The following is a 25609-nucleotide window of genomic DNA, read 5'->3' as shown; positions in this document are numbered from 1 at the left end:
AAAAATTCAGGGGTACGACTGGGAAGTCTAAATGTAGGAAGCTTGCGTTGTAGAGGTACTGAGGTGAGTGAAGAGCTGAGAATAAGGAAAGTAGATGTTTGCTGTTTACAAAAAGTCGAATGGAGGAACAAAGGAGCCAGGTTTTTGAGTGTCAAAGGAAGGAGATGCAAACTGTGGTGGCCGGGCAATAAAATTGGGAACGAAGGAGTTGAGATTTTGGTAAAAGAACAGCTATGTGAAAATGTTGTTGGGGTTCGCAGACAGAGTGACATAATAATGGCGATAGTGATGGTGGTCGAGCACGTAGTGATAAGAGTAATCTGTGTTGATGCACCACAAAGTGGAAGATCCGATGCTGAAAAAGAAAGATTTTATGACGAAATAGCCCTGAATAGAGCACAAGAAATGATCAGGAAATCGTATTGGGTCTTGGGGACTTCAATGGGCACGTTGGCAAACAAATTGATGGGTTTGAAGGTGTCCATGGAAGGTTTGGCGTGGGAGAAAGGAATCGCGATGGAAGGCAACTACTTGAGTTCTGTGACGAAAAGGACCAGTGTGTTGCTAGGGTCTGCTACTATTCGGTGAATTCCTAACCTCTAACCCCTAACCCTAAAACGGCAATGATAATTAGGCTACGGTACCCGATAATTCAAAAACAAAAATTCACTGAATAGGGATCGGACTCACCAAATTGCACTCACCGAATCGGACTCACCGAATCGGACTCACCGAAACGGACTCACCGAAACGGGCCATTCCGGTGTTGCTAATACCTGGTTTAAGAAGGAGGAAGGACGAAAAGTAACTTTCAGTGCAGATGGAAATGAAACTGAAATTGACTTTGGGTTGGTATGCAGGAAAAACAGAAAAACCGATCAAAGATGTGAAAGCGATACCATGTGAACTTCAGCATAGATTGGTGGTTATCGACTTGGACAAGAAAGGTCTGAAGAAAACTGTAAATAAAAAAGGGTGATCAAAAGAAAAGTTTGGAAGTTAAAAGATGCCGACACAAGAGAAAGGTTTAAAACGAGAGTTGAAAGTCTTGTTCACAACGATGTGACTGGTCTATGGGGATCCTTCAAGAATGGAGTTTTGCAAGCTTGAGATGAAGTTTGTGGGAAAACAAAAGGAAGGATGGATCGAGGAGATATGTGGTGGTGAAATGAAGAAGTGAGGGAAGTAATTGGGGAGAAAAAAGTCGCATACAAGGATTGGTTGCAGAAATAGATCAGAAGAAATCAAGCTCAAGTACAAGCAATTAAAAAATCGAGCAAAGAGAATAGTTGCAAAAGTTGTGAAGAAAGAAGCTGAGCAGGAATTGACCAAATTAAAGAACATTCCCAACGAAGAAGGTTCTCCCCCCACTGAAGGTTCTGAAACGCGATGGGAAAGATGTGGATGGTGTATTAAAGGAAGGGATGGAAAACTTGGTTTCAGTGAAAAAGATCGTGGAAGAATTTGGAAAGAACATATGGAGGTGATAATGAACGAAGAAAACGATTGTGAACAAAATGTGGAAACCGACGTGGTAGCAGGTCCATTATAAGAGAGTAACTCGAGAGGTGATGCAAGCAATGAAGCAAATGAAATCGGGGAAGGCTCCTCGACTATCTGAAGTCACTGTGGAAATGATACGCGCAAGTGGAGAGACAGGATTGAAAGCAATGCAGAAAATCAGTCAACGTGAGTTAGATGGAAAAGGAATGCCAAATGAATAGAAGACGAGCTGGTGATACCCATCTTCAAAGGACAATGTGATGTAATCGATTGTGAGTCATATAGGGGAATAAAACTGTTGGAGCAGTGGAAAATAGAATAAGATGGACATACCATATGTCTCGGTTTGGCCGGGACAGTCCCGGTTTAAACGTCTGTCCCGGTGTCCCGTCCCGGTTAGCAAAATGTCCCGGAATTTTACTTTAGTAAAATTTTCAAAATTAACTCCAACCTGATGCAAAATTATGAAATAATTCCGTCCTAAAAGGCATAACTTTGCTTTAACTCGAGGCTTATTTCAATATCTTAATTTTTTTAGCTTATTAGGTTGAGTAAAATATCGAGCATAGCTTGAGAAATCCTTTAGTCAGGGAATAATGAGTGACGTTTATTGCGTCATTATTCTATTGACTTCAATGAAACGATGAAGCCAATGGTTTCTGAATACATCCCCCTATAAATGTTTGATTTGTGAGTTAGTGTTATTTCTTTGTTCTCAGTGTTTGTTCTTTCTTCTTTTCTTATAAATGTCTGATTTGTGACTTAGTGTTGATTAAATTAACGTGTATTTTCCTTTAAATAAAGTAATAAAATGTTTTATTCAATCTAAGTAGAATACTTTATTATGCAATATTAAAGCTTATAAATATAAATATGGAATAAAAATTTGCCAAGTTCAGCCCTTCGGCCTTTCGTCCAGTTATTTCATTCATAGTTTTGAGTTTGTCCCGGATTATGCCCAAGAAATTATGGTAAGTCTAGAATAAGATCTGTGGTGAAGCTGGACGACATGCAGTGTGGATTTATGCCTGGGAAGAGAACAACAGATGGAATTTTTATTTTGAGAAGGTTGCAAGAGAAATATCGTGATGCACATGTGTCTCATGGACATGAAAAAGGCGTTTGATAGAGTTCCAAGACGAGTGATGGAATGGGCAATGAAAAAAAAAAAAATACCAGAGGCACTTGTGCAAGCAATAATGAGTCTTTATGATGATGCAAGAACAAGAGTTCGAGTTGGATCTGCCCTCTCAGACGAGTTTTCGGTGAAGGTGGGTGTAGTACAGTAGTACACCAGGGTTCTGTCCACTCTCCTCTAATTTTTGCCATTGTGATAGATGTGATTACATAATGTGTAAAAGAAGATTCATTGATGGAGATACCATACGTGGATGACTTGGTTTTGTTGATTGACACAATGGAAAATCTAAGAGAGAAATTCGAGAAGTGGAAGGAGTCTCTTCAATGTAAAAGTATGTGTGTCAACATCAAAATAACAAAGCTTGTGATACGTGGAAAGGAAGGGGAAGTCACAATGAGCAAAGTTGACCCATGTGGCGTATGTTGAGGAAGAGTGATGGAAAATTCTGTTAAGTGTACGAAATGCAGGAAGTGGGTGCATGGAAGATGTGCAAAGATGAAGAGAGTGGCATGTAGATCCGGAGATGGTTTTAAATGTGAAAGATGCAAGAAGATTGAAGAAGGAATGGTTGGTCCCTGTTGAAAAGCTGAATGACTAAGTTGAATCAGTGAATGCATTTTGCTATCTACGAGATAGATTGAATGCCAGTGGTGGTTGAGAAGCGGAAGTGACTGCAAGAGTAAGGTTTGGTTGGGTGAAATTCAGAGAGTGTCGAGAGTTGTTATGTGGTAGAAGATTTCCGTTGAAAATGAGAGGAAGAATTTATACTAGTTATGTGAGATCTGCAATGCTGTACGGAAGTGAGACACGTTGCTTACGGGAAAACGAATTGGCGATTTTAAGACGAACTGAGAGAGCAATGTGTGGTGTGAAGCTGATGGACAAAAGAAACATTGAAGAACTTATGAACTTGCTTGGGTTGAATGAGAATGTTGAAAAGTTAGCGAAATCGAATGGAGTAAGGTGGTAAGGACATTTTTTGAGAAGGGATGAAGATGATGTTTTGAGAAGAGCGCTGGAGTTACAAATGGAGGGTCGTAAAAAACAAGAAGATCCAAGAAAACGTGGAAAAGGCAAGTTGAAGAGGAAAGCAGCAAGGTGGGCTTGACAAGAGAGGAGGCGTTAGACAGATCGATGTGGAGGCAGGGTGTGAAGGCGATTACGGCTCTTGGAGGTGAATCGAACCACCCTCCGTAAGGGTCCACGTCTTTTAGGCGCAGACAGTTAGGCGCCGGTCAGATAGGCGCGCACACTGTGGCGTCTGGATATTTAGGTGCGGAACACTGTGGCGCCCGTTCATTTAGGTGTCATTCCTAGTAAAGTCTGCAGATTGTATCAGCTTGGCAGGTAGGGCAATGCTTTTCACACAAAATGTTATATTGAACAGAAAAATATGTTGTTTTGTTAATGCGCGTGTGGAGATGAGATGCGAGACAACGCTCTACTACTCTTGATATAAGCACATCTCTACAGGACATTTGCTGTGCATCCTGAACAGGGGTTGCAGCCAGATGGAACCTTACTTAATCTGTTATCTTTCGCAATTACTTCTACTCGGGATGGATTATTCGTGTGGCGAGTTCATATGAGACTACGCTCTACTACATGAATACAATTCTATAGTAGGGTGCGTTGTGTGCCCCAATGTTCATTTTTTTTGTATTATTTTTTCTCAATGGTAAGGTTTCACTGAAATAGCAATAATATGAAGTTTCAGCAAAACATATTAATGTTTAAGTCCTCCACATTGCAGTTAAAAATACAGGAATTTGACCCCCATATTCCATAAATACCTTGTTTTAAGATAACACTGGTCTACACGATTTTTCCTCTATGAACTTTGAAAACTGATTTAGAGTAATTTTGGGGAGCTGAAACCGAATCTGACCTCAAATTTATCCTATCACATCAAGTTTGTGAGATATGATAGCAGCAAATTGTTGCTTTTGTCAAAAGTGGAAGATTTGACGTTGCGTTTATTGCACATACAGTCATACACATTGCGCTATATCCAAAAATCCAGGCCATGTGGTGCATAAGTAGCTGAAATACACCATCGACTATAATTTTGATACCAATTTGTTTTCTAAGCAACATTATTAACCAGGCAGTAATAACAAGCTAAAAGGGAGGCTAAAATTATAACTGACCCCCTCCCCGTCAATGTTTTGCATAAAACCACAAAAATTTAAGCAGGCCTATGGCAATGCTTGTCCAGTAACCTTACTTAGGCTGTTTTGGCCTGTCTAACGCTAACTTTTCGTTATAGGACTGCATATGTTGGTGGTGAACGCAATGCCAAATCTTCCACTTTTGACAATTGAGTAACAATTTGTTGTTATCATATCTCACAAACCTGGCATGATAGGATAAATCTGAGGTCAGATTCGGATTCAGCTCCCCAAACTTTCTCTATACCAGTCTTCAAAGTTCATGGAGCAAAAAAAAATATTTTTTTGTAGACCAGTGTAATATGGATTATGCCTGCATTGTGCTTGGGCAATTGGGCATGTTGATGAAGAGTTGAAGACTTGCGGTTTTTGTCAGTCGGGGAATTATGTCATTCCAGGTGGCTAACACTTGCTTGTAGGCTACTTCGTAAATACACTCATGTAATCAACCCTTCCAAAAGTTTCATGATCTTGTCTGAGTATTGCATAATGCATCAAGGTTTGTTTCCCATCTGGGTTTGAAATAAAACACCACAATTCATTATCTGATGGGTCAAAAAACTTCTTCAACATGTTGCAAAGAAATTTTCCCAAACCAAGAAGTAAAAGATATTTCCAAGAAGGTTTTGGAATGCAATGCATTATTCGCTCACTCTGAAAATGTCGTTGTTGGTATGCTAGGTGATGAAGACTGCCAAGTTAGAATCTGAGCAGTAGTCCAACAAATCTATTCCTTAGGTTCACAAGCACAGGAAAAGCAAAGCAAGAATCATGTTGGCTCCTCACAAAAAGCAGATGAAAATCGAAAGCTGAGAAAGGAAATTTCACCAGCGGTGCCACCTGCAATATGCAGATTTCTTGTGCCACAGCTTAACACTAAAGCAAAATCATACCACCAACTTGTGAAGCTTGGCACAGTTCATAGGTCTGAGCCCCCTATCATGAGATCGCTAACAAATCAACAGCTTGACAATGTCATCGACGAACCTCTGCAGCTGGATTATCCTTGCCACAACCAAGCAGTGGACCGTCACGTCAATCTTGTGACTGAAGCAAGCTTATATGCTGTAGGTTTTCAAAGAAGGGATGGGTTGATTCGTCAGAACGTGCGATCTCGTCAACTTATGAAAGAATTCAACAGCAAGAAGCAATTCCCACTAAAGTTAACCCACTCGATTGACATGTTCACCCTTTTGTGCTGATTGCTGAAGTCTCAATGTAGTACCGTTAGTCTAGCACAGTGCTTCTTAAACAGGTGAATGGTTCACCTCAGGGTGAATAAAATGCAAGGGTGAACCAACCAAAAAGGGTGAACAGTCAGAAATGGATGATAGCTTGCGAGCAGGGCGGATATTCCAGGTGTTCAACCTGTTCAGTGAATAGGTGATAATTTCCGAAAACAAAATCAACTCTAAGTTTTTCATTTTTTAATCAAAACTAATAGTTTTTTTTTATAAATTTCAATATTTTTTTATAAATATCAAATAAAAATATATAATAAAAATATTTTGTTATATATAGACGAGATAGTATTATCATATCATGAGACAAGGGTGAATGAAATCTGGAGATAGATGCTAGGGGTGAACAAAACTAAAAAAATTTAAGAAGCACTGGTCTAGCACATGCAGCAGTATGGAGTACTATATCAATCTGCGTGCTGGTGCTTTCTTGACAATGATTTCACGGCAGATTACGTCTACCCATTACAGTATATATATCATGATGTACAGCTGATAAGACAATATATGTCATGTACACACACAGTAGCAAGTGACAACTTTACTGCACGACCTGGGGGTTACGAAGTGGACTGTTCAAAGTGTAGGTGCATAAAACATGTCATAGTGTATATATATAAAACAATGAAAACTATTAATACTACAAAAAAGTGCTCAATGCTAAGCAAAAAAGCAAAGCAGAGCAAATTAAATCAAATATAGTTATTACTATCTGAAGCCTTTACAAATTGTTTCACCTAACGGATCATCAGAAGGTCTATCCTATTTGAATAAGACCTTCTGATGATCCGTTAGGTGAAACAATTTGTAAAGGCTTCAGATAGTAATACTAATAACTATATTTGATTTAGTGTATATATACTGTATATGTATTTTTGTCATAACTTTTTTTCTAGTGAAATTAAGGCAAACAGTCTTCTTAGAGAAGATACAAACATTATGATTCTGTATCATTTGATACCAAACTCATGTTCCTAGCACCAACAGTTCCAAAGTTACATCCGATTTGAGAAATTTGGGGGTATTGGGGGGTAGCACGGCCAATAGGTGGTGCAACTCCCTGAAACCAGTTTTGTTGTTGTTTTTTGCCAATTTGTCAGGGGTCTAGACCCCCTTTCTTTTAATTTAAAAAAAGTTTTTTTTCAATCCACCCTATTGTCAAGCTAACAAGGGGATACGGGCATTTGGGATGTGGAGCACCTAAACCTTGACCAAATTCTTTGAAATTTTGTAATTTTGCTTTTTTAATCAAGCCTCACCCACATAAAAAAAATTTGTTTTCAATCATTTTTTAAATTTTTGGGGGCACACGTCGCACCCTATTCTATAGAGCATATGAACCCTGGCTTCAAATTGCAAGCATAATGGTGCGACTTTGCTCGTTATTAAACCTAGTCGGGGCTTTGACGGAAAACTGAGTTACTCTTCACTCAAGCTTACCACCCGCTTGAATAAAAGCTACCGTATATTTTTTTACTGATGTTTAGTGTAGTTATTATTTGACTCACTAAAAGTGAACTCAGTCATGTTCGAAAACTTGAATAATTTATTGATAAACCTTTTTCCAACGCAAACCTGGACTAACAACAAACACATGCCAAACACGCGCATTAAAATACAATATATTTTTCTGTTCAATATAACATTTTGTGTGAATAGTTAGGGCAATATATGACATTTTGTACCCTTACCCCAAAAAAATTGCAACAAAGGGTTTTGCAACTGATTTGATTAGTATTGGGTGTCAGTATTGACATATTCAAAATCTTAAGCGATCCAACTTCCGGAAAGTGGTTATTTTCAAGATGGCCGCCAAACCATTAAAATAACAGTAAATTCACCATATGACCAAATCATGTAGTTTTGGTGTCTATATCTAGGTTTTTATACCCTGTGAAGTCAATGAGATCATTCTCAGAATTGTTGAATTATCTGACAGCCTATGAATTCAATATGACAATCCAAGATGGCCGCCAAACCATTAAAATAACAGTAAATTGACTATAACTCGGTCATCATATGACCAAATCATGTAGTTTTGGTGTCTATGTCTAGGTTTTTATACCCTGTGAAGTCAATGAGACCATTCTCAGAATTGTTGAATTATCTGATTGCTTATAAAGTCAATACTATGGCAATCCAAGATGGCCGCCAAACCAATAAAATAACAGTAAATTGACCATAACTCGGTTATCATATGATCAAAACATGTAGTTTTGGTGTCTATATCTAGGTTTTTATACCCTGTGAAGTCAATGAGACCATTTTCAGAATTGTTAAATTATCTGATAGCCTATAAATTCGTGCACGGTACTTAAATTTATCTCTCTCTTTCCACAGTTGGTTGGTCCACCGGATCTTACAAAAACAATTGCATTTTAGCGACCTTTTATTTATTGCAAAAGCAGGTTTAATAATAGTTTGCTGTCAATTTTTAAGCTAGAAATGAGTCTACAAAGGTCTGACTCATGAAACGGCGCCAGAATTTGTGTTTTCTTTGTTTCAGAAATGCTATCTTTAACTATGACCGTTGTGTTTGGCAACGATGGCAGTAGTGACCTGGAAACACTGCGCTACAATGCATTGGTCAAGAAACTTACAACCGCCAAGTGCTTTGTTCACCCTGAACGTTTGCTACCTACATCATCCTCTACCAAATTCCACTGCCTCAGAGTTTACTATCAGATTATGGCATAGGCGCCGACTTTTCAAAAAACCTTGGGGGGCGAGAAAAGTGATGACGTCATAACCATAACGCTATTTTACTCAAGTAAAATAGCCTTTGATTAAGCTTACTGTCTTGTTTATACTGTATTGACACCTAGGTCGCAAACAGAATTTATTAGAACCGCTGCTTGAAACGATTAGTTTTACACATGCAGTAGGGCTAGTGGTAAAAATTTTGATATTATTAGCTCATAATTGGAACAGTTGGAAAACAAGCCAATCCATTTCCTTTACGTGCGAGTGAATACCAATGATCAAGACAGTGAAGTTATCGAAATAAAACGCAAAAAATCATAATCTAAAGCAGAGTGGAAACCTGCTATCACTTTACCTCGTTTTGCTAATTACTTACCTTCAAAGCGGTAACAACGGCGAAGTGTTTTCTCTTCTGTTTTTTATCGAAAGTCTTTATAGTCTTCTATCAAATACCCTATATACTCGAGCATAGGTCGAGATGTTCGCATTTCGCAAGTGATTTTCACCTCAAGAAGACAGGTTCGACTTATACACGGGACAAGCTGTTGTCTCCAGCTCGGCAGTTTTCAAAATTAACACATTTTTGCTGCATCAAAATCATTGCCGACATAGATTACGGATTGTGAAATGACGTCGGCCGAAGTAAAATTCTAAACTTTATGCACTTGTTGAGCAATATGCAAAGCTCACGAGACAAAACAGCAAAAAGAGCTGTTTTAAGAGATCAATTTTTTTATTTTTGCGTGTAGGATAATAATCGTTCTTATTACGTAACATTCCATGATCGTTGAAGTCGATGTCAAACCTTAGCGGCGCATAAAACAATGATGTCAGGTTGGCTAATGGCTAGGTGATAATAGCGGTAAGAGACGTCGTTAATGCAGGCAATATCTGCGACCAAGACCATTAAACAACTTTTCTTTTTATCGGTTTTCTATTTAATTCTCACACATTGCGAACAAAACAATACGTTCTGTTGAATCATAATTGATCTTGCAGCGGGAACCCTTGTTGAAAATAGGTCGTCTAATTTAGCTGGTTTGTTTAATATTGCCATGAATAGTTACGTGACTATTCCAGCAGCGTAAGTTACTCTATGCCAGTGTTTCTCAACCTTTTTTGGCCCAACGCCCCCTTCATAAACTGGCAAAATTTTACCGCCCCCCAACAAAAACGATTAATTACAAAAAGCGAATAAAAAACAATAAATACTATTAATATATACTTCAAAAAGTGCTCAATGCCAAGCAGAGCGAATTAAATCAAATATAGGCTAGTTACTAGTAGTTCTCTAAAACCTTACAGCCTGTTTTACCCTAAAAGGAAGATCATCAGAATCAGAGGTCCTTATTCAAATAAAATTATATTTCTATTAGAACTAGGACCTTTTGATGATCTCCTTTTAGGGTGAAACAGGCTGTAAGGGTTTTAGAGACTAGTAACTATATTTGATGAAAAGCAAATATATATTTGCGAGAATGAAAACAGTATAAGCCTACTGGTAGACAGTGTAAACCTTGGGCTTGGTGAGAAAGTGCCAGTTTCTTCACATCCGGTTTAAAGCCAGTGAGAAACATTCGAAGATCACCTCTTATGGATATGTCATTATGTCAAGTGGATTTCTCTGTTTGGTATGTAGCAGAACAACACAACTGAATCCCCTTTCCACCAGTAGGTAGGAAATGCTACCACGAAGATACGAGCTCTTTGACAAAATCGTTATGCTGGACGGTAGATGAGTTAAACCAGAATTCCCCCTAATATCCAAAACGCCCCCCTTAATCCGAGGTAATCATACCGCCCCCCTGCAAAATCAAAACGCCCTTGGGGGGCGGTACCGCCCCCGTTGAGAACCACTGCTCTACGCTCTAATTTGAAATTCCCATTCCGTATGATTTCCAAGCTGTATTCACCTAATTGTTCGTTGTGTCATAGTTTCAACTCGATAAAGTTTGCTAAAATCGATTTCATGTTTGAAGTCACAAAAAATCTAACGGACGTTTGGATAACTCGTGAAATGAGAATAAACATTCAACCTCGCATTCGCTACCACGCGTTTTGACTTTGAAGTTGCTCCTCACGCGCGGGAAGATAAGCAGTGTGTGACTGTGAGCGTGCCTGCCGTGCGCATCTCAGAAGTACTTCACGTTCCAGAGAAAGCCATGCGATCAGCTGCTGTTTTTCGCTTTCGGCATTCTTTAAGTCCGTTTAAATGATCTAAATCTCTTTCGAAGTATTTTATCTTTGAAACTCCACTTGTAATAGCCATTTTCGTTGCCCCTCAACCATAAATTTACGGGGGCGCCGCCCCCCGGCCCCCCCGGAAGTCGGCGCGTATGGATTATGGTCTGGATGGGGGTAGTGATGATGGTATGGATGCTCTAGACTGGGGATGGAAAGTAGACAATAATCAGATGGTTCCAATCATGACGGACATGAAAGCTGCCCCGGACAACCTACTGAAAATGATACACTGCAATTGCGAAACGCGTCCACCTCACTGTAGTTGCCGGAGATATGGCCTACCATGCCATGGTGGATGTGGACCATGCCAAACTGGTTCATGTGTCAATCCATACAACAATCACATAATTACAGACGATGACATCGAGAGTGACAACGATGACTTTTAATAATACTTGATCCATGTGCTTTCTTTACCCTAATTATGTCAAGAGTCTACATGACCACATTGTATTAACTCTTTATGCCTGCTTAGTTTACCCAAATAGGTATGTAGGCTATAGAAATTTAACGGGTTTTTTAATAACCAATACATTGTTATTGTTCATTTATAAGTGTTTTGGCAGCCGTCTTGGATTGCCATATTGAATTTATTGGCTATCAGATAATTTAACAATTCTGAGAATGGTCTCATTGACTTCACAGTTCACAGGGTATAAAAACTTAGATATAGACACCAAAACTACGTGTTTTGGTCATATGATGACTGAGTTATGGTCAATTTACTGTTATTTTATTGGTTTGGCGGCCATCTTGGATTGCCATATTGAATTTATAGGCCATCAGATAATTTAGCAATTCTGAAAATGGTCTCATTGACTTCACAGGGTATAAAAACCTAGACATAGACACCAAAACTACATGTTTTGGTCATATGATGACCGAGTTATGGTCAATTTACTGTTATTTTAATGGTTTGGCGGCCATCTTGGAAGCCATCTTGAAAATAACCACTTTCCGGAAGTTGGATCGCTTAAGATTTTGAATATGTCAATGCTGACACCCAATACTAATCAAATCAGTTGAAAAACCTTTTGTTGCAATTTTTGGGGTCAAACCATATATTGCCCTAACTAGAAAAGCATTGCCGGTTTAAGCAGCTTCACGCACGGAAGCCATGACATACTTTTCTGTTCAATACAACATTTTGTGTGAAAAGCATTGCCCTACCTGCCAAGCTGATACAATCTGCAAACTTTAGTAGGAATAGCACCTAAATGAACGGGCGCCACAGCGTTCTGCACCTAAATATCTAGACGCCACAGTGTGCGCACGTATGTGACCAGTGCCTAACTGTCTGCGCCTAAAAGACTTGGTCCCCTCCGTAATGGGGACATCAGCGGATTAAAACTGGACTACTACTACACTGGGAAAACTACATCAATTTAGTTAAAAATTTTGTGCAGCAGAATCGTAAATATCTCGCATACACATCTTAATCTGTGTTAATACAGTGGGATTTAGCTTCACTTTTTAATCATTTTGTTTGAATTACAATCCGATTTTGTCCAACCTTTTACTTTGTGACAAATGTATTCCACGAAAGCTGGTTCATGGATCCATAATTTTAGGTAACATCGATAAGCTACAACTGAGGTTGTGAGAGATTGTTCATGTGCAATCGCAAGTTATTTCAAAAATTGACAAACGTTTCACCAACAATAAAATTCCTGGAGTTTTATAAAATTATTGCATATTGCATTAGCTGAGTGATGACAGAGGTAGTATGAAGACAAATATTTAAACAGCATCAGCACATTTACAAAAATACAGACTGAGTTGAACAAGTGCAAGTATAACATACTTTTACTACAAGTTTGCAATTATCATCATCAAGGGCTTCAACACATCGAGTTGCTTCATGAAGCTGTGCCATGTGTGAATAGTTCTGTAGCAGGAGAGCTTTTGCATGTTCAGTGCGCAGAAATGACAAAACTTGATCGCGCAGCCTGAAAGCAAAATTTAAAACATTAATATTGAGAAACAAATAATATAATATTTGATCTACAAAACTATTTTATAGTAGAATATATTACTTAGTGTATACTAATATGAAAGATGCAAGAAAAAGAACAGTTCATTATCAACTATCGTCATCAGCCAGTTTTGATTATACAAGCCATGAATTAATCCTTATGTTGAGGGTGTGGCCTGTCTGTCTGTCGAAGGCGAAGTATTTCTCTTCATACCTCACGGTACGTTGGGTTGACAAAGTCCATGTTCAGGACTGAAAGGTCACGCTTAACAAATTCTTCTCAAGAAAGTTTTGGTCTACCTTGACCCTGCTGTGCTGCAATGTTGACCCATCTGACCTGAAAGATCCAGCTAATGCTGCGCTCAACGTGCCCAAACCATCTCATTCAGCCCAATCGGAGGACTACACCAACATCTCTTATGTTAAGCCTGGATAAAAAAGTTTTAAACTGGGTGTTGTCTTCAGATTTGACCAGGCAGGTCGATCTTACCATCGCTCTGTCATTGGGCGTTTGATGGTGTTTGCTAGTGTTGCCCACGTTTCGGAGCCATAGAACATGACACTTCTCATGCAGGTGGAGTAAACATGACCTCTGAATGCCACAGGAAGGTGCTTGCTAGTAAGGATACGGAGGAGTTCTCTAAAAAAATTTCCAGGCTGACTTGCACTGTGTTATGGCTACAAGTTCACACCCCTCTCCAGAAAACATGGTATCTACAAGGTAGCAAAAGTCAGCTACCACGTCAAGTGTGCTACCTTCAACCTCAACCTCACTTACTGGTCTACAGTCAATGGGTCTTGCTGTGCCTTCACAGCATGGGCAAAACTAATGTTATGCTAAGTAATGTTACTATGTTATACAGCCGGATGCCTTTCCTTGACTAACTTTTGACAGACCAAAATCTCCACCGTTCCCAGCTAACTAGGGCGATTGTGAAAAATTCTACCTGCATAATGCACAATTGTCCCAAAAATATACCAGTAACCGGCCGCATATGCTACTGTCATCCAGGTTATGACAGGCTACCTAGACATAGCAGTCTTCACATGACCCTGCGGCTGTGGCTAGGCACAACATACACCCCAAACACAAAAAGTTGTTGAGAAGGAGCGATCTTCCTGGTGTTAGTATTACCTGACTACTCACTATAGAACAGCTGTTTTTGGAAAAAGTCTTGATGGCTAGTGTGGAGGCTACGCTGGTATGGTTAGAGAAACACAATGTTCGCTGCTCTATAGTGAGTAGTCAGGTAGTGCTGACGCCAGGAAGATCGCTCCATCTCAACTGTGCAGTGTGCATATCCTTGGCGACAGTTAGTTTAGTTGTTTTCTTTCTACAAAGGTAAGGATTTAATTGACTGAGAAAAGCAGGGGTTGACAACTATGTGGCATGAAATGAATATGAACTATGTGGCATTAGTAACCTTGCGACTTAACCACGTGATCTTGCAAACTTTCTGCCACAATAAACTAACAGAATTCAAGATCGTTTTTTCAGTTTAATCTACCTCGCTTGTTTCTCTGTCTTGATGGCAGGTCCCAAAATCTTCTATCCAAGCGACACACACAGTACTTTAATCCGATCTACTGTTTGGTGCCAGTGACAGATATTCCCTAACGTAGAACTTGCGCCAAAATTCTAAAGTTAGTAAATTGTATGTTTTTTCTTGCAATTTTTATCGGTATTCGCGCCTCCAGCATCCAATTTCTAGTGAATTTTGGATCCATCTTGAATGGTTGTTGTCCTGGCCTAGCGACCAATTCTTGCCATTTCTTTGATTTCCTTTCAACAAATTTTAATCACTTCTTGTAACAAATTTTCTAAGAAACCCAACCCTACTTCTGGCGTTTTAGAGGAGTAGTGCAGTGCTACTGGCGTTTTCTCGTGGAGTAGTGTAGTACTACTGGTGGTTAAAACAACGTTTCACTAGCGCTGGATATCAAAATTAAAACAGTTCTTTTTTCTACGTTTCCATCAGCAAAGAAACCAATCACCGCGTCAGAAGAACAAAGTTGTCCTAATCAAATTGCGACTCTTATAATACACTGGCCGACACAATTTTTGGTGCCGGCAGTTTTTGAACTGATTAAGACTAACTTTAGGGCGCTGATTCCGAAAATGCAATCAGTTTTTCTCTGTCAGGTCAACTTTTTAAGTTACAGTGATTTTGACTTTTTTTACAATTGTCCTACAAAGTAGCACAAATACAATAGTTTTAATGCAATCATTATGGGATTACAACCTTTATTATTACTCTTGCATTACATTCTAAAACAAACAATGAAAGCAGACAATGCCAAGACAATTGTTTTCTGTGTTAAATGCTAGTAGGTGCAAATCAAGACAGCATAATGGTGCTTTTTTTGGGGGGAGTTAAATCTAGCGCGCTTATGGCTACAACATCTAGGAAACGTTGTCTCAGTAACACAAATATTTTCTGCTACATCTGTGGTGATTACAAACTAGAGCCTAACAGAAAAATAATCAATGATTTTGTAAAGCGTGCTTATTTTGCTTATTAGTGAAGTTGGGGGATCAAGATAAGTCTTGGGCTCTCCACATTGTTTGCAAAACTTGCAAAGAACACACAAGACAACAGTTTTTTGTTTATCTATCTTATTCAGTGTTTCTATATGTTTTTGAGGTCTCTGATGCCGAATTCGGTGCTAGTTTTTGTCTAGTGTCAATGGTTTGGAAGATATTTTTAGTTATATTTGAAAATTAGTCAAAATATTGCGCATTAAATGAGATTATAATTTTCTTTAAACTTTAAAGTGCTGTTCGATATCACACATCCTGCCTAAATCATTTATTATTCCTTTTCATCACTCGCTAGATACTGCTCAAGAGCTATAAACTTGCAACGTGGAAATTTTTTGGACACGTGATTGGTCAAAATTTTGGCGGTTTACAACTGGTCACATTTCTCGGAGAGTTGGGCTAGTGGCTAAGCCTTTGTTGTTTGATTGTTTCAAATTTGATTGAAAGCTACCAAAAGCTTGGATGCCGCATGTCCATAAAATTGCACTATTTGCATTCTCATTTGGACTTTTCCGTCATAACTTGGGCCATGTAAGCGAGGAGCATGGTGAACGGTTTCATCAAGACATTTCAGTTATGGAAAAACACTACCAAGGGAGGTGGGATGAAGTCATGATGGGAGATTACATTTGGAGTTTGGTACGGGAGTTTGACACCACATACAAACGAATGACCCTTTCCAATGTGCATTTTTGATCAGGTGTCCATACTGTTTGTCTTACTATGTGTTTATTGTGTTCTTTTTAGATGTGGTACGCAATTTTTACGCCATGTAAGAGATATTTGTAATGAATATAACTTGAAATCATGATTTCATAAAATTATAAGTTGTGACGGACCCATTGACATTACAAAAATTTTAACGGCATTTTTGAAATCAGCGACCCAAACAACATACGAAAATACTCTAAAATTATGATAAACAAAATTTTTCAAAAAAATTGTTATCCAGTGACATTTATGTCAATGGACGAACAAAAGAAGAAAAGAATTACAGTTTGCTATTCCAATGGAGTGGCGTGAATCAAAAGATCATAATAGCGACTACTATTTTTGTGCAGTAAACATAAAAGGCATAAACAAGAAAAATAGGACTTTCTTGCAATATCCAAACCTAGCTTCAATAATCAGGTCAGTGCTACACAGAGAAAAACTTCCTGTTCCTGATTTTGAAAGGTTACCACAATTGGATTTACTTCCTGAGAGCGAAGACGAGCAAGCTTCCACTGACAGCGATTCCACGCTTGCTGAAGTCGAATTTCCTCCTGCTATTTTACCTTGTCAACTTTTTTCTCAGGGAGAACTCAATGACTTGGCGAGGGATTTAGAATTATCAAGGAAATCTTCTGAGTTACTGGCTTCAAGACTTAAAAAAAAATTTTTGAACCAGGTACTGTAATCTCTTTCTATCGGAAAAGCCATGTCGAATTTTTGTCCTATTTTTCTCAGGAAAATGATATTGTATACTGTACCGATGCAGAAGTTCTTCTTAAAAAGTTTGGTGTAGCAAAATACAATCCTCATTCCTCAAGATTGGCAACTTTTTATTGACAGCTGTAAACGAAGTCTAAAATGTGTTTTACTGCACAATGGAAATGTTTATGGATCTGTACCACTTGGACAGTCAACAATTCTCAAAAAAAGTGTAACGATGTTAAATTTGTTTTGGAAAAAATTTCATTTTTATGAACACAATTGGACTGTTTGCGTTGGTTTGAAAATGATTGAATTTCTGCTTGGAATGCAAGGTGGATACACAAAGTTTCCTTATTTTCTTTGTGTGTGGAACAGCAGGGCAAGAGATCAGCATTGAAAAAGAAAACATTGGCCTATGAGAAGTGAAATGATTCCTGGCGAGAAAAATGTTGAAGTTCATTCTCTGGTTGAACGATCAAAAATTGGGTTACCTCCTCTTCATATTAATATAATAATAATGATGGTGTTGCAAGCACAGTAATGCTTTTTACCTTCATGATAACTAACGTAACAAAGTTGTGTATAATGAAGCAATTTGTAAAAGCACTCGATAAAAATGGAAATTGTTTCAGATATATTTGCACAAATTTCCCAGGATTAACAATTGAAAAGTTAAAAAGCGGCATATTTGCTGGGCCTCGAATCAGAAAATTAATCGATGATCCAAACTTCCCATCTTCTATGAATGAAAAAGAACTGAGTGCCTGGAATGCTTTTATGAAAGTTGTTAAGAATTTTTTGGCAAATAAAAAGGCATCCAATTACAAAGAGCTCGTGTCAAACTTATTCAGAAAACTTCACAGTGTAGATTCAAACGATCTGTTATAGCCTGATGCTGCGGGTTCTTTTTGGCAATATCAAATTACACTAGCTTTCGGAATACAGTTCCCTAGTCATGTGCTATGACGAATGGTGTTGAAGTCAGTGAGTGGTTTTTTAAAGTGGCTCTTTGTTTTAGCTTGAGGCTGCCGGCTGTTGAGTTTCTGTGCTGTTAGGCGTTATTGCTGTGAGGTTTTGTTGGATCGGTTGATTAGTAGATTAGGTGACGTAGTTCTTCCCTTTCGGCGCGGTTGTTGATTTTAGGATTTTGTTTGCTAATGAATATGGCCTCTTTGAAACGTAATTGTACTGCGTCATTTTCTCTTCCAATAATTTTAAATTCAAAGTCTGCTTGGCATTGTTGTTGGTGATCAAATGCCGAACTTTTATCCGAGCTGAGATGTTCTTTGAGGCGGGAATGGAGTGGAAAAGCTACATAGGCAGCACGATCCGCCCACTCCATTCCCGCCTCAAAGAACATCTCAGCTCGGATAAAAGTTCGGTATTTGATCACCAACAACAATGCCAAGCAGACTTTGAATTTAAAATTATTGGAAGAGAAAATGACGCGGTACAATTACGTTTCAAAGAGGCCATATTCAATAGCAAACAAAATCCTAAAATCAACAACCGTGCCGAAAGGGAAGAACTACGTCACCTAATCTACTAATCAACCGATCCAACAAAACCTCACAGCAATAACGCCTAACAGCACAGAAACTCAACAGCCGGCAGCCTCAAGCTAAAACAAAGAGCCACTTTAAAAAACCACTCACTGACTTCAACACCATTCGTCATAGCACATGACTAGGGAACTGTGTTCTGAAAGCTAGTGTAATTTGATATTGCCAAAAAGAACCCGCAGCATCAGGCTATAACAGATCGTTTGAATCTACACTGTGAAGTAAGCAACGATCATGCTGCTAAAAGCGAAACTCATTCAACTACATTACTCAGAAAACTCCAGGATATTGATGTTAACATGAGCATCAAATTCCATTCTCTGCACAATCATTCTAGACTACTTTCCTGATAATCTTGGCAATTTAAGTGACGAGCAAGGGGAGTGATTTCATCAAGACATTACTGAGATGGAAGTCAAATATTAAGGGAGATGGGATGTTACCATGCTAGCTGACTATTGCTGGTCTATTAAAAGCGATGATGCTTTTGCAGTTCACTCTCGTAGACCTCTTAAGTGCAAGTTTATGGCAGACGCTTAAGCAAGGTGAAGAATAAGCAGCTACCATACATATTAATCCTATGTTTGTGTGTACGTTTTTAAGTTCTTTGTTGGCTTGATGAAATTGATTTGTGTCTTTTAACAATATAATTGACTCGTGAATAGATTTTACATGAGCAATTATGCATAAGTGCACTCATGCAGTGGAATCACCATAACTAGAAAACTAGACCTGATAGACAAAAGCTGACTGCATTTTCGAAATCAGCGACCCCAAATTAGCTAAAAATAGTTGAAATATCTTCGGCACCAAAAAAAAAAATTTTGTTGGAAGGTGATATCAATGCACTAATGAGAACCATAAGTTCAAAACAATTTGCCTCTGTCTGCAGTTAAAATGTGTTTTTAGACATTTACTACTCTTAAAATGAAAATGTGTTATGAAGTCATGTCATTTTCGTTGCGTGTGGAGTGTGGAGCTACATGTTTTTGAGAAGTTGATGATATTTCATTTTCAAATACAAAGTCTCTGAAAAATGAGAAAACAACACACCACAAAACCCTAACCTTTGTAGAAACATCTACGTATAACGGATCAGTTGAACACAAAGTGTTGTTTAAGAATAAAGTAGTGATTTCGAAATTTAGTGTTTTTGTCCGTTGCGTATGCTTTAGTATGCAAGTGTTCGCTTGTGCTGGATGAGTAAGCTAACAGATAAAAATTGCATTGACATCCTTAGATGTTAATTTATATTGATTTTCCATGCCCGCATAACCCGCTACATTAAAGTTATTTGTGCACTACCCACTTTTTCTTGACTTTGTAGTATAAATGTGATGTACAGCAATGTTAAAATAATCACAAACACGTTTACTAAAAGTTAACAACCCTAAATACACCACATCAATAACCGAAAAAATCATAAACAAACCTGTGTGAACATAACTGCTTTACTGAAACAACATGAATAAAAAATCTGGGGTGGAATACTAGGTTTATCAGCAAACATCTGTGATTTAAAATTTAAATCAAATAAGTAGAAGAGAGATTATGCTGCATATGTAAATGAGGAAGATACAATGGACAGATCCAAATGACATGGTATATAACTTTTTCCTTTTAATTTTTTGTGGATTAGGGATGTTCATAACCATGACCCGACAGTTTATCGAAACGACGGTGCATTTGTGCGAATTATTTGTGTTTATTTTGTCTTGTATGTTTTTGTTTGATTGCCAACAAAATAAAATGAACTGCACTAACACCTAGTTCAACTAATCTAGTCTTCACTCTGTTTCTTTTTTTTGTATTGGCAGTTGGCAGATAGTATATACCTACTTCGTTTGTTTAGAGTCATTTGATTGAGTCGAATCATCATCCATCTGTAGGTCGTTTGGTGCTGCATCTAGTAACAGTACAGTGGGGGAAAGAGATTCCGGAACAGGTTCGGTCATCGAGAGGACAATGCGTAGTTTACGTTTGGCTTCTTCCTTTAAATCTGGTACAAACTTTTGTGAAGAGTTATATGCATTAAGAGGACACGAGGTTGTAACCGCAGATGCAGTGTGATCCCACGAAGTAACTGATGGTGCAGATGAAACAGTACGTTGAGTTGCTGATGCATCATCCAATAATAAAAGTGATGGAGTGTTTGCTGGTGCACTGAATACACAATAAAAATAATTAGTATTGAAGGCAAAGTGTGCACACAGCAAACGGATCTTCTTACAAGTACAACAATGCGGTGTCAATTGTCATACACTTTATTAGGAGATCTGGACTACAGTATTTCTGAACGAAAAGTGCAGTACAATCGTAAAAAAATTAATATAAAAAGGTCGTTTGGTCGTTTATAAAAAGTTTATAAAAAGTCGTTTATAAAAAGTCGTTTATAAAAGGTCGTTTATAAAAAGTCATACATATGTTGATCGATTAGCATGTATCCATTCGTTTTAGTCAGATAATCGCTAACTGCAATAATTAATTGGTCTCAAACACTTTTGTCAAGATTAGCATACAAATCAATAGGCTATGTAATTTTTGCTTTAGTATTTGTATAATGTTGCACTTGTGCTTCTTTCGGCTAATGTGCACACTGCACAGTACACATTGATGGATTTTTGCAAATATATACTTTAAAATTAGTGCAAAGGACCTGTGGGCTTCATTGAAGAAAAGTATCCGAGCAGCTTGAGCCCAAGTGTCTGAGAAAAAGCAACGAAGGACTGAGAAGAAACATGGTAGTAGGATAAAGAGGTGAGGCAGGATATTTGGGAGAGAAGCATACCAACAGTGTCAGTGGCGCAAAGTAAATCAAAAGAGAACGAAAGAGTAACAAAAGCAAGAAAAAGAATACAAAAAGAGCTGTTGCAAAAGCAAAGAAAAACAGCGTTGAAGATAAACAGAAAATTGGGAACAAGCAAAACAATGTGTTCAAGCTTATAAAGCAAATGAAAAATATGGAAAGGTTATTGTAGGGGCAATAATAATATGTATAAAGAGTAAAGCTAAAACCTTAATTGTTAAGGCAACAGGGATCAGTTGTCAGTAGATGTTTAACAGAAAATATATTTCGCACTTGCTAGTGCATCTTCAATTCTGATCTAGCAAGTGCAAAAAAAAAAGATGTACTAGCAAGTGCGAAATATATTTTCTGTTAAACCTCTACTGACAACTGATCCATGTTGCCTTAGCAATTGAGGTTTTACCTTTCTAGATATGGACCAGAGATCGTTTCAGAACAAGACTAGGTCAAAAAGCGAGGCAGACTCCGACTCAGCTCAGCAGCAGCCTAGAGCAGTTAGCTATAAAGAGTAAAGGTGGGAAGTGACACTTTAGTCCGGAAAGCAGAGAAGCATGGACAGAACATATGGAAAATGTAAGAAATTATCACACTAAGCTAATTTAGCAGAGGCCCCTGTGGAAAAAGTTACTGGAAAAAAAGTGGAAGTAATGCAGAAACTAAAACTGCATCAAGTGGCCGGTCTATCAGATATGAGTGCAGAGATGATAAAGCAAGTGGGGGGCTGTGAGTTGAAGTATTGTAGCAACTTCGCCATGTATTGGATGGTGAGTGAATGTCACAAGAATAGACACAAAGCATTACTGTTGTTATGCTACTGTTCAAGGGAGAAGGGGGGTGTAAGACGTTGCAATGCATAATAATAATAATTTATTTCACACCAGTTGGATACAAAATTGCAGTGCATAATTATATGGGAAAGTGCCTAAGGCTTAATATGATGAGAACCATATCATTTCATCTCCCAATGCTTGGATCAAGTATGGGACTCACCTTTATAAAGGATTAAGATCATTGAGTGAAAATTGTGCAACGAATATTAGATAACAGTTTCAGAAGGGCGGTAAAACTGCATGACATGTAACTTGAATTCATGTCGGAAAGACGAACAATAGACGATCTGTTCATTTTGAGAAGTGCAGGAACAAGGCAAAGAAAAAGAAAGGTTTTGATAGAATTACAAAGAAAGTAGTGGAATGGGCAATGAAGAAAAGGGATGCTGGTGGTCATAAGCGGAATGGCCCGTTTCGGTGAGTTCGATTCGGAGAGTTCCCTATTCGGAGACAGCCTTTTTCGGAGAGTTCCCTGTTTGGAGATTTTTTGAAATTTTTTTTGAAAATTATCGGGTACCGTAGCCTAATTATCATTGCCGCTTTTGCATCGTTTTAACGTCGTTAAACGTTCAAATCGTGCAGAAAAAAATAGAAATAAAATGTTTGAATAATTAAATGAAAATTCGTCGGATTTCAACGTTTAGGGACGTTAAAACGATAGGCCACACATTTGGTTATCTGTTACTACAATGTAAAAATAAACTGTTCGACTAACTGGGTTCTTGGAACAAATTTTTGCTGGCCGGGATAACTAGGCTATGGTACCCGATAATTTCCTTTCAATCCAAGCTGTAGGCCACACATTTGTTGATCCAGAATACCGGTAATCCATGATTTATTTATTTTGTAACATCTTCTTTTTTTATTTTCCCTTCATATCTTAAATTTTTCTGAAGGTGTTGCGGCCGTGCCAAATTTCTTTCAACTCAATCACTTACTTCGGTCACAAGCACGTTTTAACGTTCGCGTTTTGTCGCTTCTACCTTTGCTATGTTGATGTGTATTGTTTTTGATCTGATGGTCACAAATAAAAACAATTCAACTGAACTGACATGACGAATTTTCATTTAATTGTTCAAACATTTTATTTCTATTTTTTTCTGCACGATTTGTCTAGCTGCTAGACTTTTATTCAGATGAAAGTCGAGGTACACCAACGATTAGCACTGCCACCTCTGATTTTTGCTATTGTTATTGATGTTGTGGACTGAACAAGTTAGGGCTTGTTGAGCGAAATTTTGCATGTGGATGATCTGGACTTAACCAGTGATAGTATGAAGAGATTGAAAAACAGTTTGCAAAATGGAAGGAAACGTTTCAATCAAACGGTTTCAAAGTAAACCTAGACAAAACGAAAGCGATGGTAAGTCAAGCAGAAGGCATGATTGCAAAAAGCAATGTTAGCCCGTGTGCAATGCATAGTAAGAGAGCGATGAAAAATTTGATGTATTAAAAGGGGTTATAGGCAAATTGTTCGTAAGCAATTGTTCGTAAGCAATTGTTCGTAAAACAATTGTTCGTAAACTGTTTTTCCTAAAATGAAATCCGTAAAACAATTCTTTGTAAAGCATTTCTTCGTATACATCAAATTTTAACTGCATGCACGAAAAAATGCTTTAGGAAGAATTGTTTTACAAAGAATTAATTTTACGAACAATTGCTTACGAACAAGAACAATTGCTTTATGAACAATTGCTTACGAACAATTTGTCGGACACCATTGAAAGGAGTGTAGTGAGTGAATACACGGCTACACGCAAGATGTGTCGATTTAAGCAGAGCTACAGCAAGATTGGCAACCTGTTTTGTCTACGGAAAATGTGATAAACGATGGGATTTAGTGAGAATCGCAATGAGGATTTCTGTCATGGAATTAAAACAGTGACAGACTTCCCTTATCTGGGTGATCAGATAACTGGAAGCGGTGGGAGGGAAGCAGCTGTGGCAAGAAATGCAAGATTGGGTTGGGTAAAATTCAGGGAATGTGAGAAAATGTTGTATGGAAGGTTTCATTAAAAATAAATGGAAAAGTCTATCGGAGTTACGTGTGGCCTGAAACAAAGTATATAGTTATACGGTAAAAGTTTCGCAGTAAGCAGCGTGGCCTAGCTGTTAGGGAAGTAGTCATTTCGATAACGTGCTCCCACCCTTGCCACTACTCTATTTTTCTTCTGTAATTCCCAAACAAAGTTCAAATCAAAAATCAACTCTCTGGCTGAGTACTAGAAGGGTCACAATGACTGCAGTCAGCTGGTTTACAAGAAAAATTGTTCTATGTTAAAGTGTCTACAAGTCAAAACATCCCATCTGCTGCAGCGGCCAACAGATTACAAATATGTGTATGGTAGCAAGACATGGATACTAAAAGAGAGGGACCTGAAAGGGACAATGAAGAACAAAAAGGGAAATGGTGATAGTAGATAAAACCGACAAAGGGGAAAAGGACTGCAGAGTTGAAGAATATGCTTGAACTGAGGAAACTATAGACCACAGGTTATGAATCTGGGATTCATAAACCCTTAGGGTTTCATGAGAAGATTTCCAGGATATTTGATGTGGACATGACTTGAGTGTGTCTAGCTAATACCACTCGTGTCGAGAAACTTATTAACAGCAAACAGGCAATGCTGTCACACCAAAGTTCAGCATAAACAACATGAAATATATACTGTTACAGACTGCTGGTTATATTCATGATCCTGGTATATACAGTCATTGAACATTCACATCATATGTTAATACCCTTTTCATCATCTTTTTTATTGAGTTAATCAATATATTATCACTTTGTTTTGGGGGTACTTAACGGGGAAAAGATTGAGAACCTCTGCTATACTTGCTATAGACCAACATGCAAGAGAAAATGAAATAAGATGGTACGAGTATGTGCTCATCGTCGTCAGTATAAAGCAGAAAGTTTGTGACCAGCCGAATGGAAGAACTTAGAGCTAATTTTTCGACAGGTCATCAAGTTTGTGGAAGCCTGTTATTCTGTTTGGATGGGAATACATGAGGCAGCCAAAGATGCTAAGTAAGGGGAAAGAAAATGGCTTTGAAGATATAGATGGAAAGAGAAAACGAGGACGTCCAAAACGAACATGGAAGGAGCAGGTAAAAAGTGAAGTAAACAAGGTCGGACTGAAGGAGGAAGACAGAATAAGATAAACTGAGGTGAATATAATCGCTATAATGGAAGGAATTGGCCACTCCCATTGCAGGGGACAAAACAGAAATTTGCATGTGATAATAATAAAACAGGAACAACGCTGCAAATCACGCTTACTTGGATGTAGGTACATTTACAAGATTTGTATTCACGGAAACCGAATTGCTGCCAACTATATGGTTGGCTGGTAATAAAGGATCATTTTCAGAGTTGTTGACTGATTTGTGATTAACAGAAACTTTTTTCATATACTTCTGCATTATGTCTTCGCTGGTTGAAAGGCCCTGAAACCACACATAAACAATCATT

The 25609-nt window shown here is 38.2% G+C and overlaps 1 protein-coding gene across 6 annotated transcripts in view; it reads right to left on the bottom strand.

Annotated features, from left to right (window-relative positions):
• LOC145774397 (GTPase-activating protein and VPS9 domain-containing protein 1-like) overlaps positions 1-25609 on the bottom strand; it is a 190059-nt gene that overhangs the window by 20871 nt on the left and 143579 nt on the right. For all 6 annotated transcript variants that reach the window (XM_082585640.1, XM_082585643.1, XM_082585644.1 and 3 more), the window contains 3 exons: positions 25418-25584; positions 20338-20661; positions 12808-12952 (listed from right to left, as the gene is read on the bottom strand). In XM_082585640.1, coding sequence (XP_082441766.1) covers positions 12808-12952; positions 20338-20661; positions 25418-25584 — 636 coding nt within the window. The remainder of the gene's footprint in view (positions 1-12807; positions 12953-20337; positions 20662-25417; positions 25585-25609) is intronic.

The sequence above is a fragment of the Aplidium turbinatum genome, chromosome 7 (genome assembly GCF_918807975.1).
Source record: "Aplidium turbinatum chromosome 7, kaAplTurb1.1, whole genome shotgun sequence".
Taxonomy (NCBI): domain Eukaryota; kingdom Metazoa; phylum Chordata; class Ascidiacea; order Aplousobranchia; family Polyclinidae; genus Aplidium; species Aplidium turbinatum.
This window is presented reverse-complemented; position numbering and strand designations above follow the sequence as displayed.